General features: G+C 49.2%; 1 protein-coding gene across 2 annotated transcripts in view; it reads left to right on the forward strand.

Annotated features, from left to right (window-relative positions):
* Positions 1-4641, forward strand: part of GGA1 (golgi associated, gamma adaptin ear containing, ARF binding protein 1) — a 65729-nt gene extending 61088 nt beyond the window's left edge. For both annotated transcript variants that reach the window (XM_073591726.1, XM_073591727.1), the window contains one exon: positions 1190-4641. In XM_073591726.1, the coding sequence (XP_073447827.1) occupies positions 1190-1300 (111 nt within the window). In that variant the 3' untranslated portion in view covers positions 1301-4641. The remainder of the gene's footprint in view (positions 1-1189) is intronic.
* The last annotated feature ends 7789 nt before the right edge of the window (positions 4642-12430 follow it).

A 12430-nucleotide genomic window follows, 5' to 3' on the forward strand; every position in this document is an offset into this window, starting at 1 on the left:
CCCAGTGACACCGACGATGGGGCCCAATTCCTCCCAGTGACACCGACGATGGGGCCCAATTCCTCCCAGTGACACCGACGATGGGGCCCAATTCCTCCCAGTGACACCGACGATGGGGCCCAATTCCTCCCAGTGACACCGACGATGGGGCCCAATTCCTCCCAGTGACACCGACGATGGGGCCCAATTCCTCCCAGTGACACCGACGATGGGGCCCAATTCCTCCCAGTGACACCGACGATGGGGCCCAATTCCTCCCAGTGACACCGACGATGGGGCCCAATTCCTCCCAGTGACACCGACGATGGGGCCCAACTCCTCCCACTCACACCGACGATGGGGCCCAACTCCTCCCACTCACACCGACGATGGGGCCCAACTCCTCCCACTCACACCGACGATGGGGCCCAACTCCTCCCACTCACACCGACGATGGGGCCCAACTCCTCCCACTCACACCGACGATGGGGCCCAACTCCTCCCACTCACACCGACGATGGGGCCCAACTCCTCCCACTCACACCGACGATGGGGCCCAACTCCTCCCACTCACACCGACGATGGGGCCCAACTCCTCCCACTCACACCGACGATGGGGCCCAACTCCTCCCACTCACACCGACGATGGGGCCCAACTCCTCCCACTCACACCGACGATGGGGCCCAACTCCTCCCACTCACACCGACGATGGGGCCCAACTCCTCCCACTCACACCGACGATGGGGCCCAACTCCTCCCACTCACACCGACGATGGGGCCCAACTCCTCCCACTCACACCGACGATGGGGCCCAACTCCTCCCACTCACACCGACGATGGGGCACAGTTCCTCATAGAAGAGGAGACTTGTCCAATGACCACAACAATGGGACCCAATTCCTTCCAATGACACCAACAATGGCACCCGATTCTTCCCAATGACATAAAGGATAGGGTACAATTCCTTTTACTGACACCAAAGATGAGACATTTTTTTTACTCCCGATGGCCACAGTCCAGCCTCCTAAAGTCTGTAGGACAGTAAACTGGCCCTTTGTTTAGAAAGTTTGTAGACCCCTCTGCTATAGACTAAAGATCCTCAACTATCTTACTGGTAAATCCTATTATTTATTTTTTTTACTCCTCAACAAATACATTTACCATAATAAATGACCATTAAATCTCTCTCTCTCACTTTCTGTCTTTCAGGAAAAGGTGCGCTTACGATACAAGCTCACCTACACACAAGGAGATCAAAGCTTCGATGAAATGGGGGACGTGGAGGATTTCCCCCCGGTGGAGAAGTGGGGGCATCTCTAGGTGGAAGTAGAACATAGTGTATTGAAGACTACAAGCCTCCTCTTCTACGAGAACAGGCAAACCTTCAGAGAAGAATCCGGCTACAACTGCACTATCTACCAATCATTCTGGACGTTTTTACCCAAAGCTCTTCTCTTTTCTGTTCAGGGCGCTCTGTGTTTAGGAAGTCCCTTTCATCCTACGTGTGACATTCTGCTCATCCTGCTGCTATGGACGTCTCCTATTAAATTATCTTCATTTCTCTATCTCCATACCCTGTTTTGTCTTACACTCCTGCACTTACTTAGCGTAAGTGAGTGTTGTTGTAGCCTAGAAATACCCCCCTCTCCTGGACATGTAATACCCAGGAAGAAAAGCCAGAGGGCGCTCACCCCCCCCCCCCCCCCCCCCCATTCTTATTCTTACAGCAGCAGAGGTCAGTGCTGTGCAATCTCTTTAAATCTGTGCGTCCTCTGTGTGTGCAAACCACTGCCTGCCATTCCTTTTTTTTTTTTTTTTTTTTCTTTTTTTTTTTTTTTGTGTGTGCGCTGCATAAGGTGGCCTCAGTCGAGTGCACACGGTGTTTTCAAAGATTGTTTATTGTTAAGTGGAGTTGTCCTTTAAATCCGGTTCCTGTTTGATATTTCATGTCAGGTCCAACTGCTCTAGCATCCTGCAAGAGCTGCTCACCACTTCCTGATGTGCTGGGCCTCTGCATTTCACTACACGCTGCTGCTGTACGCAGACCACATCCCCTTTTGTAATGAGTCACAAGCTGGCTACAGTAAAACTGTCTGTGCTCCCAGTGCTGGGGGAAGGGGGATCCTCTCCATCCTTCTAATGTCAACTGTCCTGCAGGTATTGTGTGCCTCAAGCCTCTCCACCCTTGTAATATCTATGGTTCTAGAGGTTTAATGTGACTCAGGCCTATCCACCCTTGTAATATCTATGGCTCTGGAGGTTTAATGTGACTCAGGCCTGTCCACCCTTGTAATATCTATGGTTCTGGAGGTTTAATGTGACTCAGGCCTATCCACCCTTGTAATAGCTATGGTTCTGGAGGTATAATGTATCTCAGGCCTCTCCACCCTTGTAATATCTATGGTTCTAGAGGTTTAATGTGACTCAGGCCCTTATCCACCCTTGTAATGTCTATGGTTCTGGAGGTATAATGTATCTCAGGCCTCTCCACCCTTGTAATAGCTATGGTTCTGGAGGTTTAATGTGACTCAAGCCTCTCCACCCTTGTAATAGCTATGGTTCTGGAGGTATCATGTATCTCAGGCCTATCGGCCTTTTGTAATGTCACTGGTCCTGGAGGTTTAATGTGACTTCAGGCCTATCCACCCTTCTAATGTCAATGGTCCAAGAGGTATATTATATATCGAGCCTCTCCACCCTTCTCATGTCAGCTGTCTTGGAGGTATCTTATGCTTTAGGCTTAGCTACCCTTCTAATGTCATCTATCCTGGAGGTATAATGTGTCTCGGGCCTCTCCACCCTTGTAATGCCAAGGGTCCTGGACCAAAAACCTCATGTGTGAGCCGCTCGGGCTTAGAGAAGGGTGCTAGTCCTGGTTCACTGCTAGGAGTGCTGGGCTGGGAAGGGAGGCCATCCCAGGTCCGGACGTCAGTGTATGGAAGTATGAATATCCCTTAAGCAGCACATGGAAGCAAGCCCACTCGTGATGGAACGTGGCAGCCTCAGCCTTGGCTTCAGACAGGCCACGCCCCCAATGCGGTTTCACTACAGGGGCATAGCGAAATGCTTTAGAGGTGTGGCCTGGCTGGAGCCCAGGCTATGGTTGCCACGTTCCATCACGAGTGGGCTTGCTTCCATGTGCTGCTTAAGGGATATTCATACTTCCACACAAAAGGGTCTTGGAGGTATATTGCATCTCGGGCCTCTCCACCCTTCTAATGTCAGCTGTCCTGGAGGTATAATGTGCCTCAGGCCTCTCCACCCTTGTGATGTCAATGGTCCTGGAGGTAAATTATATCTCAGACCTTTCTATCATTCTAATGTTAGCTATCCTGGAAGGGTAATGTACCTCAGGCCTCTCCACCCTTCTAATGTCCACTGTCCTCAGGCCTCACCACCTATTTAATGTCAGCTCTGTCCTGCAGGTGTATTGTGCCTCAGGCCTTTCCACCCTTCTAATGTCAGCCACCATGGAGGTATAGTTACATAGTCAGTTTTGTGTGCCTCAGGCCTCTCTGTCTTCTTTTGTCATCTGTCCTGCAGGTATTATATTCCTCGGGGGTCCCTGCTCTTCTAATGTCAGTTGCCCTGGAGGTAATATGAGCCTCTCAGGCCTCTCCACTCTTCTAATATCAGTTGCCCTGGAGGTAATATGAGCCTCTCGGGCCTCTCCACTATTCTAATGTCAGTTGCCCTGGAGGTAATATGAGCCTCTCGGGCCTCTCCACTCTTCTAATGTCAGTTGCCCTGGAGGTAATATGAGCCTCTCAGGCCTCTCCACTCTTCTAGGGTCAGATGCCCTGGAGGTAATATGAGCCTCTCAGGCCTCTCCACTCTTCTAGGGTCAGTTGCCCTGGAGGTAATATGAGCCTCTCAGGCCTCTCCACTCTTCTAGGGTCAGTTGCCCTGGAGGTAATATGAACCTCTCCACTCTTCTAATGTCAGTTGCCCTGGAGGTAATATGAGCCTCTCGGGCCTCTCCACTCTTCTAATGTCAGTTGCCCTCCCTATCTTCTATTGTCGGGTATAATGTGCCTCAGGCTCAGCCTTTCAGTGTCCTCTGTCCTGCAGGTAAAATATGCCTCGGCCTCTCCGCTCTTCTAATGTCGGTTGCTCTGGGGATACATTGTGCCTCAGGCCTCTGTCCCCTTCTCATGTCCTCTCTCCTGCAGGTATAAAGTATTGCTATAAGTGGAGTTGGAAATGCTTAGAACCCATGAAGAGGAAGCTTTGTTATACTCTCACTTCTCCTCATGTACATAAGACTCTGTCTAGAAAAAAGGAAGTGTCCATGCTTCTGCTAAACCTCAAGCTGAATGTTGTGATCTGTCATCAGTCCTCTTCTTTTACAAAACCCACTATTTGGTCATGTTGGAAATTTTACACTCTCTTCTTTGCGGGTGATGCCAGTTGGTCAGTTGGTTGCACTCGCAGCACTGATTTCCAGCCGGTTGTCGCATCCCGGACTTGCCGCCGGCTCTGCGGCATTTCTGTTATTCTCCTTCGGTCTCTTCCTATTCAGCCGTGTCTGAAAGCGTTTTTCCTGCGTTGAATGCACACCTGCGCTTTCTCAGAAATAACTTTTTGGGGTGTGAATGGTGCAGGGGGACGGCACACTGAACTGTGTAATTTAAGATGAAAATAAAAGCTTTATTTCAAAAGTCTTAAAAGTGGTGGTGATGATGTTTCTGCTTTGTGCAGGCTTAGCAGTGAATGTTAGAAAGGAGGCGCATGACTGTCTCAGACTTTCGCTTGTGCTCAGGATGAAGCACTGAAACCTCTTCAGAGTTGTGTTTCTGCTGCATTGTGAAAGCGGAACTTTACCTATTGAAGTGACTGGCCTCAGGGGATACATAGAGATTAAATCAATCCTACTACATAAGTAGTACCTGTTCATCTGCAGCCCCCTCTCCTCTACAGCCTTCTATAACGCACAGATCAAAGGCTTTTTCTCTGCTCTAAAAGACAGGGAACTGATGTCACACACTGTACAGTATAGAGCAGAGAGCTGAGTGTAAACTGAGACCTGAGTGGAGGGAATGGACAATACCCCCTCTACACTTTTTCATAAGGAAACCTTCACTGTCAATCTTCTGTGTGTTGAAGGGGGGCGGGGCCATCTTCTGAGATTTTGTGGTGTCTGCTTAACCTGTAAGAAGTGATTCTTGCAGATACCAAAGGGAGGAGAAATCAGATAGGCAACACACAAGGACTTTACACTTCAAAATGTGGCATTGGACACTCTAAATGCCAAAGCACCTGTCACTAAATGGTTAGCTTACAGTCCTGTTCACACGTTGCGTTTGCTTTGCTTTAAAAATGATGCCACAGGTCACTTTCTTGGTGCTTCAAAGCGTCTCCAAAGCCTCCATAGAAGTCTGTTACAATGCTCGTTTACAGCACCTGAAGCATTTGAGAGGCTTTCTTTTTCTTACATCATGGGACACAGTCAGGCTAATATTCATTACCTACTGGGTTATACTCCATCTCCAGGTGAATGGACACTGGTAGACCAAAGGTCTTCAGACAGGAAGTGATCCCCCCTATAACCCCTCCCACAGAGGAAGCACTTCAGTTTTTTACCAGTGTCTGCAAGGTGGATGGCACAGTCTGTTGGAGCTCTCTGAGTTCCACGTCTCTAGTCCCACAAACGGTTCTTAAATGATTTAAGGGTTTGACCGATCTGATCCATTTGACACAGGCTTTATATGCTTAGTTAATGGTACCCGAGCCTCATAAAGAAGAGTCAAGATCCTGCGAGGTTTTGCCTGTAATATGGCCTCCAGGCGCTGGACCCTGTGAAGTGTATTCCTGGACACCACAGAGCTAAGGCATTCCAGCAGGGTGCTGTACAGTTCCAAATGAGTGGACCCTAAACATGAAAGGGGTACCCAGTCCTTGAAGGTCCTCAAGTGACAGGAACCTGCTGTGAAGGGTGAAGATTGGGCTCTTAGGTTCTAAGCTGCTCTGCGCCTGGACGGGTAAGTGAAACCCCTTTACTTATTATTGTGGGGTGTCCCTTTGATTGTAACAATCAGTCAAGCTAGCTAGAGGCTAGACACCTGTGTGCGGTGACCAGACAGGAGTTCTTGGCTAGCTGTGGGTGTTTTCAAAGTGTACCTTTTTTTGCTCGTGTCTGGCTGTTTTTTACCTTTATGATGGCGCACAACGGTGTGTGGCTAGTAAATGTCTTCAAAAAGGAGGAGCGGGACTAACACTCCTGATGAACCTAGTCTTATCCCTAGTGTTGTATCCCCTGAAAGACCAGAGGCTTCCAGGCAATTTGAGCTGCTGCGCCTGTCTGGTATTGTGCCTATAGTCAACGCCGCTACTTCACACTTTATCACCAAGGATGAACTGTCCTCGGCCCTACCCGGGTTAGAGCCAGGATTGTTGGCATGATTGCCTCCATCCCGCAGGGTGGCAGGAAGCGTGACAGATTCCCTCCCCAGAGCTTCCTAGTCTGGAACAGGAATGGGTTGAGGATGGGGAAGAGCTTAAAGCTCAGGACTCTGTGGAGGGCTGGCAGACGAGTTTGCTTCCGAGCAATCTGGACAAGAAGATATCCAGTTGATGTCTGCCTTAGTCGAGGTGACTGAGCGCCCCTGGTTCTCTTTGGGATCCCTGAGGCCTCTTCAGGCCACACAGACTTTCCCCTTACACCCCCTGTTGGAACAGGCGGTGTATGCTGATTGGGAACTTTCTAACAGGATATTTGTTCCTCCTACGAGGTTTTCCCTTTTATATCCCATGGATGAATAGTTTGTTAAAAAAATGGAGCATGCCAGCAGTAGATGCAGCAGTCTCTGCGGTAGATATCGCACAGGGCTTGAAAGACCCTGTTGACAAGAAATTGGAGTCATTATTAAAGGCTTCCTTTTCTTTGGCCAGTTCAGCTATTTAGCCAGCTGTTACAACAATTTGTATCTGCCAGTCCGTAAAGGATCGGGTCAAACGGCCCGATAGGCCTAACCAGGAGGATGATCTGCCTGAAAGGAAGACAGATATTTCTTGAGCGCTGTGTTTTGCTATTGACGCCTTAACGGATTCAGTACAGCAGGTTTCTCATTTGGCTCTCTCGTCTGTACATATACACAGACTCTTGTGGCTTAAGAACTGGTCAGCCGAGCTTCCCTGTAAAAAAAAGTTATTGGCAGGTTTCCCTTTTCATGGGGAACATTTATTTGGGGATCATTTGGACAAATATATCCAAAAGATTTCCGGAGGGAAGAGTTCTCTACTTCCTGTGAAGAAAAGCACCAGACATCCCTCGTTTAAAACCTCAGGGACTGCTTCCTCCAATGTCTCAGCGTCAAGATGGTTCCGCCGCCAACAGGGCTCTAGGGCCAGGGGCAAGCCGCAGAGCCAGAAGAAGCCCTGGGTCCAAGATTCTACTAAACCCAGCACCAAGCCCTCCTTTTGAGGGGACGCCCCCACTCCATCGAGTGGGGGAAGGCTGCTGCACTTTGCGGACATTTGGAGAACAATAATTCAGGACGAGTGGGTCACCTCAATTATATCTTGCAGTTACAAGCTGGAGTTGCAGGGGGTACACCCTCAGAGGTTTTTAAGATCCAGCGTTCCCTCGGATTCTCCAAAAAGAAACTTTTTGCTTCAGACAGTACATCATCTAGTGCATCAAGGAGTGATTGTAGAGGTTCCGGTATCCGAAAAAGGGGCACAGGGTTGTAATCAAACCGGTTTATGGTTCAGAAACCAAACAGGGACACAAGGACAAATTTGGACCTAAGATCCCTTAACAAGTTTCTACTGATACAGTCCTTTTGGATGCAGTCTGTCTGCTCAGTAGTAGCCTCACTCCAGAGGGGAGACTTTCTAGCCTCCATCGATATAAAAGACGCGTATTTACACATACCTATCTTTCAGCTTTATCAGAGGTTCCTACATTTTGCAGTAAAGGTCATTTTCAGTTTGTGGCTCTACGCTTTGGGCTGGCTACAGCTCCCCAGGTGTTCACAAAGGTCCTAGCACTAGTACTGGGTCTTTTAAGGGCCCAAGGGATCCTAGTGCTTGGGTATCTGGATGACCTCCTGCTCAGAGATCACTCATTACAGGCTCTAGAACAGAGCATAATATGCACAGTGCGGTATTTGAAAAGCTTAGGCTGGATCATAAATACTGAAAAGTCAGCCTTGAAACCAGCTCAAAGTCTAAGGTATTTAGGTCTGATCCTAGATACGGTTCAAGCAAGAGTATACTTGCCACCTGTAAGGATCTGTGCCCTAAAGGTTCAGGTGCGTCAGATAAGGAGCACCGGACAATTTTTCATTCTGTATGAGTCTTCTAGGGAGGATGGTATCCTCCTTCGAGGCAGAGCCCTATGCCCAGTTCCATTCCAGGCCTTTACAACAAGACATCTTGTTGGCCTAGATCAGAAGAGGAAAAGCCCTGGATTATCCAAAGTGCTTATCTCCTTGGGCACGCTTAAGCCTAAACTGGTGTTTGCAGGATCAGAACCTGCGAAAGGGAAAATCCTTACTCCCGGTAACTTGGAGAGTACTGACTACAGATGCCAGTCTCTCAGTCTGGGGAGTGACCCTAGAAGGGCTCACAGCTCAGGGGAAATGGTCAGGGACAGAACGGATCCTGCCCATCAACGTCCTGGAATTACGAGCAGTACCTCTGGCCCTACGGTCCTCGATGGTGGAGCTTCAGGACTACTCTTTCAGGGTTCACTCCGACAAAGCCACTGCAGTGGCCTATATCAACCATCAAAGCGTTACCAGGAGTCGTTCAGCTCTGAAGGAGGTGAACCACATACTAGCCTGGGTAGAGGGACATGTGCCGATTATATCGACAGTCCATATCCCGGGAGTAGAGAACTGAAAGGCAGATTATCTCAGCCTCCAGCAGATCTGTCCCACACACAGGGGTGTTCCGGGAAATTTGCCAGCTTTGGGGGTGGCCAGAGGTCGACCTGTTGGCATCCAGGTTCAACAACAAGCTACAGCAATTTGTGTCCTGAACAAGGGATCCTCTGGCAATCGGAACAGATGCTCTGATAGTTCCATGGAGACAGTACTCCCTGGTTTATGCTTTCCCTCAGATCCCTCTCCTTCCACATTTGTTGCGCAGGAAAGAGGGAGTTCCAGTCATTCTGGTGGCACCAGCCTGGCCCAGAAGGTCCTGGTTCCCAGAGATTGTGAGACTGACAATAGACGGGCCATGAATGCTTCCACATTGCCCTGATCTACCGTCCCAAGGTCCTATATACCATCCCATTTGACAGCATGGCTATTGAAGCCAGGGTGTTAAAGGACCATGGCATCCCGGGATCAGTAGGTGTCTACCCTAGTGAATGCTAGAAAAGCTGTCACTAGGAAAATTTATCATAAGGTCCGGAAGACTAATATTGCTTGGTGTGCAGCCAGAAAATGGCATCCTCGGAAATATGTGTTTGGGAGAATTCTCTGTTTTCTACAGTCACCTGTTGAAATCAAATTGGCTTTGAGTACAATCAGAGGTCAGGTTTTGACCCCATCAGTATTCTTCCAAAGGCCTTTAGCCTCCTGTTCACTGATCCAAACCTTTATGCAGGGGGTAACTCTCTTGCTTCCCCCCATTAGGTCACCTACGTGTCCTTGAGACTTACAGAAAACAACCATTTGAACCTATCAAGGAAATTCCATTAGACTTGCTGTCACGCAAGCTAGCCTTCCTGATGGCCATCACCTCGGCTAGAAGGGTGTCAGAGTTGGCGGCCCTTTCGCGCAGATAACCATACTTGATCCTTCACCACGACAGGGTTGTGTTACGACCTGTTCCATCCTTTTTGCCTAAAGTGGTGTCGGCCCTTCATTTAAATCAGGACATATTTTGCCTTCTCTTTTCTCTCTCCTGTGTGGGAGGGGTTATTTAGGGGATCACTTCCTGTCTGAAGACCTTTTGGTCTACCAGTATCCATTCAGCTGTAGATGGAGTATAACGCACTAGGTAATGAATATTAGCCTGACTCCTGTGTCCCATGATGTACTCAAAGAAAAGGATTTTACAGGTAAGTATGACGAAAAAAATCCTATTTTTATTCCGCATTAGCTTTGCTTTGTTTTGGAGATATTGCAGGTTTGAGATGTCCCAGGATGCACTGGGAAACCAACAAGCACAACGGAAAGATGTCAGCAGCAGTCCCTTCCAGTTCATGTGTATGTATTCTGGGAGTGTTGGTGCAGACATCACATCTGGAGTGCAGAGTGGAGCAGCAGGTGGGTGAGTGGGGTCTGGACTGGAGTGGAGCAACTAGCAAACAGCACATGTGGTGGGCAATATGGGAACGCTATAGCAGAAGGTAAACGGGACTAGAGAGTGAGGACTGAACGGCAAAGGATACTGCGGGGACCAGAGTAGGAGAAACTAGCAGATGTCACAGGTGGTGCGCAGCATGGGAGCAATATAGCAGGTGGTGATTGGTAAACTGGAGAGAGAGGGGGATCGGCAGAGCTGGGGGTTACTGCTGGCGCGGTGGCTCAGCAGAGCCGGGGGTTACTACTGAGCGTGGCGTCAGCAGAGCCGGGGGTTACTACTGAGCGTGGTGTCAGCAGAGCCGGGGGTTACTACTGAGCGTGGCGTCAGCAGAGCCTGGGGTTACTACTGAGAGTGGCGTCAGCAGAGCCGGGGGTTACTACTGAGCGGGAGATCAGCAGAGCCGGGGGTTACTACTGAGCTGGGAATCTGCTGAACAGGGGTACTAATGAGCTGGGTTTCTGGTGGGCCCCTTTAAAACAGATAGAAAATCACACAAGGCATTTGCCAACCTTCATTAACCTCTTTGTGCAGGCGCCTGCCAACCCTTTAAGATGCCGAGAGGCGGGGCTTAAGATCATGTGGCCGTCCATGATTGGCAGTTACCTGACCTGAAAACTCACAAGCAGCGAATTGGGAGGTTTCGGTTAGGCGCCGGTAACCGCTAGCTGCCAGGAGCACGCACGCTCTCGGCACAGCTGTATTGGCAGCAATTCACGCAAATATGTGGCCACTTTGCGCCAAGGACTAGGCGCATAGAGGCCACATATTTGCGTGCCGCCGGCTCCAAGGGGTTAAAGCTTTAGCTAAAACTAAGCATCAAAAAAAGCGCATGTTGATCCAGTAGGCACTTTAATGTATGTTAAAGTCGAAGCAAGTGTAAATCAGCCCTAAGTGCGTTGGATTGAGGCAAGTAGGCACTATAGTTGAAATATGTTTTGTTCATTTTTCACTTCAAAGGTTTACATTCACTTTAAGTTTTTTAAAAATTGACTTTTTTCCCTTGTTTTGCTGTTTTATTTCCTTTTTGTTTTTTTTTTGTTTTTTTTATTTTTCATCATTCGGGTTCCAGCCCACCCTGGTGCTGGTGAGTGATGACAGCGGAAAAGCGAATCACGGCAGAGCAAAGCTGTTTCAGCTGGGTGAGGAAGGCTGGCCATAGATGAGTCGAAAGCTGAACATTCTGTCGATCGTAAAACGAAATTGGCGCATATGATTGTGCCATCCAAACAAAGTCCAGCATGTTGGATTAGGCACGTGTATGATGTCACTTCCAGGCCAGCCTCTCGGTGTGTCTCTGGCCAGCATGGCCCGGAAAAAGAATGTACTGCAATACGATCTGCATTGAATTACACTTAGTGGACCACGGGGGAGACATGCAGGATCTTTTAGACCCTTTATTATTTTTACCTTGTTCCTTTAAAAAAAAAATTCTGATCACTTTTATTGCGACAAGGAATGTAAACATCCCTTGTGACAGTAATAGGCTGTGACAGGTACTCTTTATGAGTAGGCTACTTTCACACTGGGACTGCCCGAGCGTTAGCGCTAAAGCGCTTTTAACCCCCGCTAATGGCCAAAGAAGGGGTTAAAAGCCGCCCGTGTTGCGGCGCTTTCGAATCGCTTTTCAGGCCATTCATTCCAATGGGCAGGGCGTTTTGGGAGCAATGTATTCAGTGCTCCCAAACCGCCCCAAAAACGCTGCTTGCAGGACTTTTTCTAACGTCCCGCAAGCGCACCGCCCCAAGTGTGAAAGCACTCGGACTTTCACATTCGGGCAGCATGGGAGACAGTTTTCAGGCGCTTTACAGGCGCTAAAACGCATGAAAACTGCCTCAGGGTGAAAGGAGTCTTAGATTTTTTTAATTCTGCACCATTGGCTGCCGAGTAAACGGGAAGTGACGTCGTGACTTTGCTTCTGGGTTACTACATCAGATGGGAGAGCCGATTGAAGCCGATTCCGGCATTGTTCGGGACTCCGGCCAGCCAGCGGACATGCCGGCTGGTCGCTCAGGTCTCTCGGTGGGACGAGAGACCCGGGCGGAGCGGCGGAAGGCGGCTCGAGGGGGGGGGGGTGAGGTACAGCTCCCCCGCTGCTTGTGATAATAAATCTGAGCAGCTCATTAGCCACATAGGTTGTTATCACTTGAAAGCCAACTGTCGGCTCTAAAAAAAAAAAGGGTAGCGGGG

This window comes from Aquarana catesbeiana, linkage group LG07 (genome assembly GCF_042186555.1).
Source record: "Aquarana catesbeiana isolate 2022-GZ linkage group LG07, ASM4218655v1, whole genome shotgun sequence".
NCBI lineage: Eukaryota > Metazoa > Chordata > Amphibia > Anura > Ranidae > Aquarana > Aquarana catesbeiana.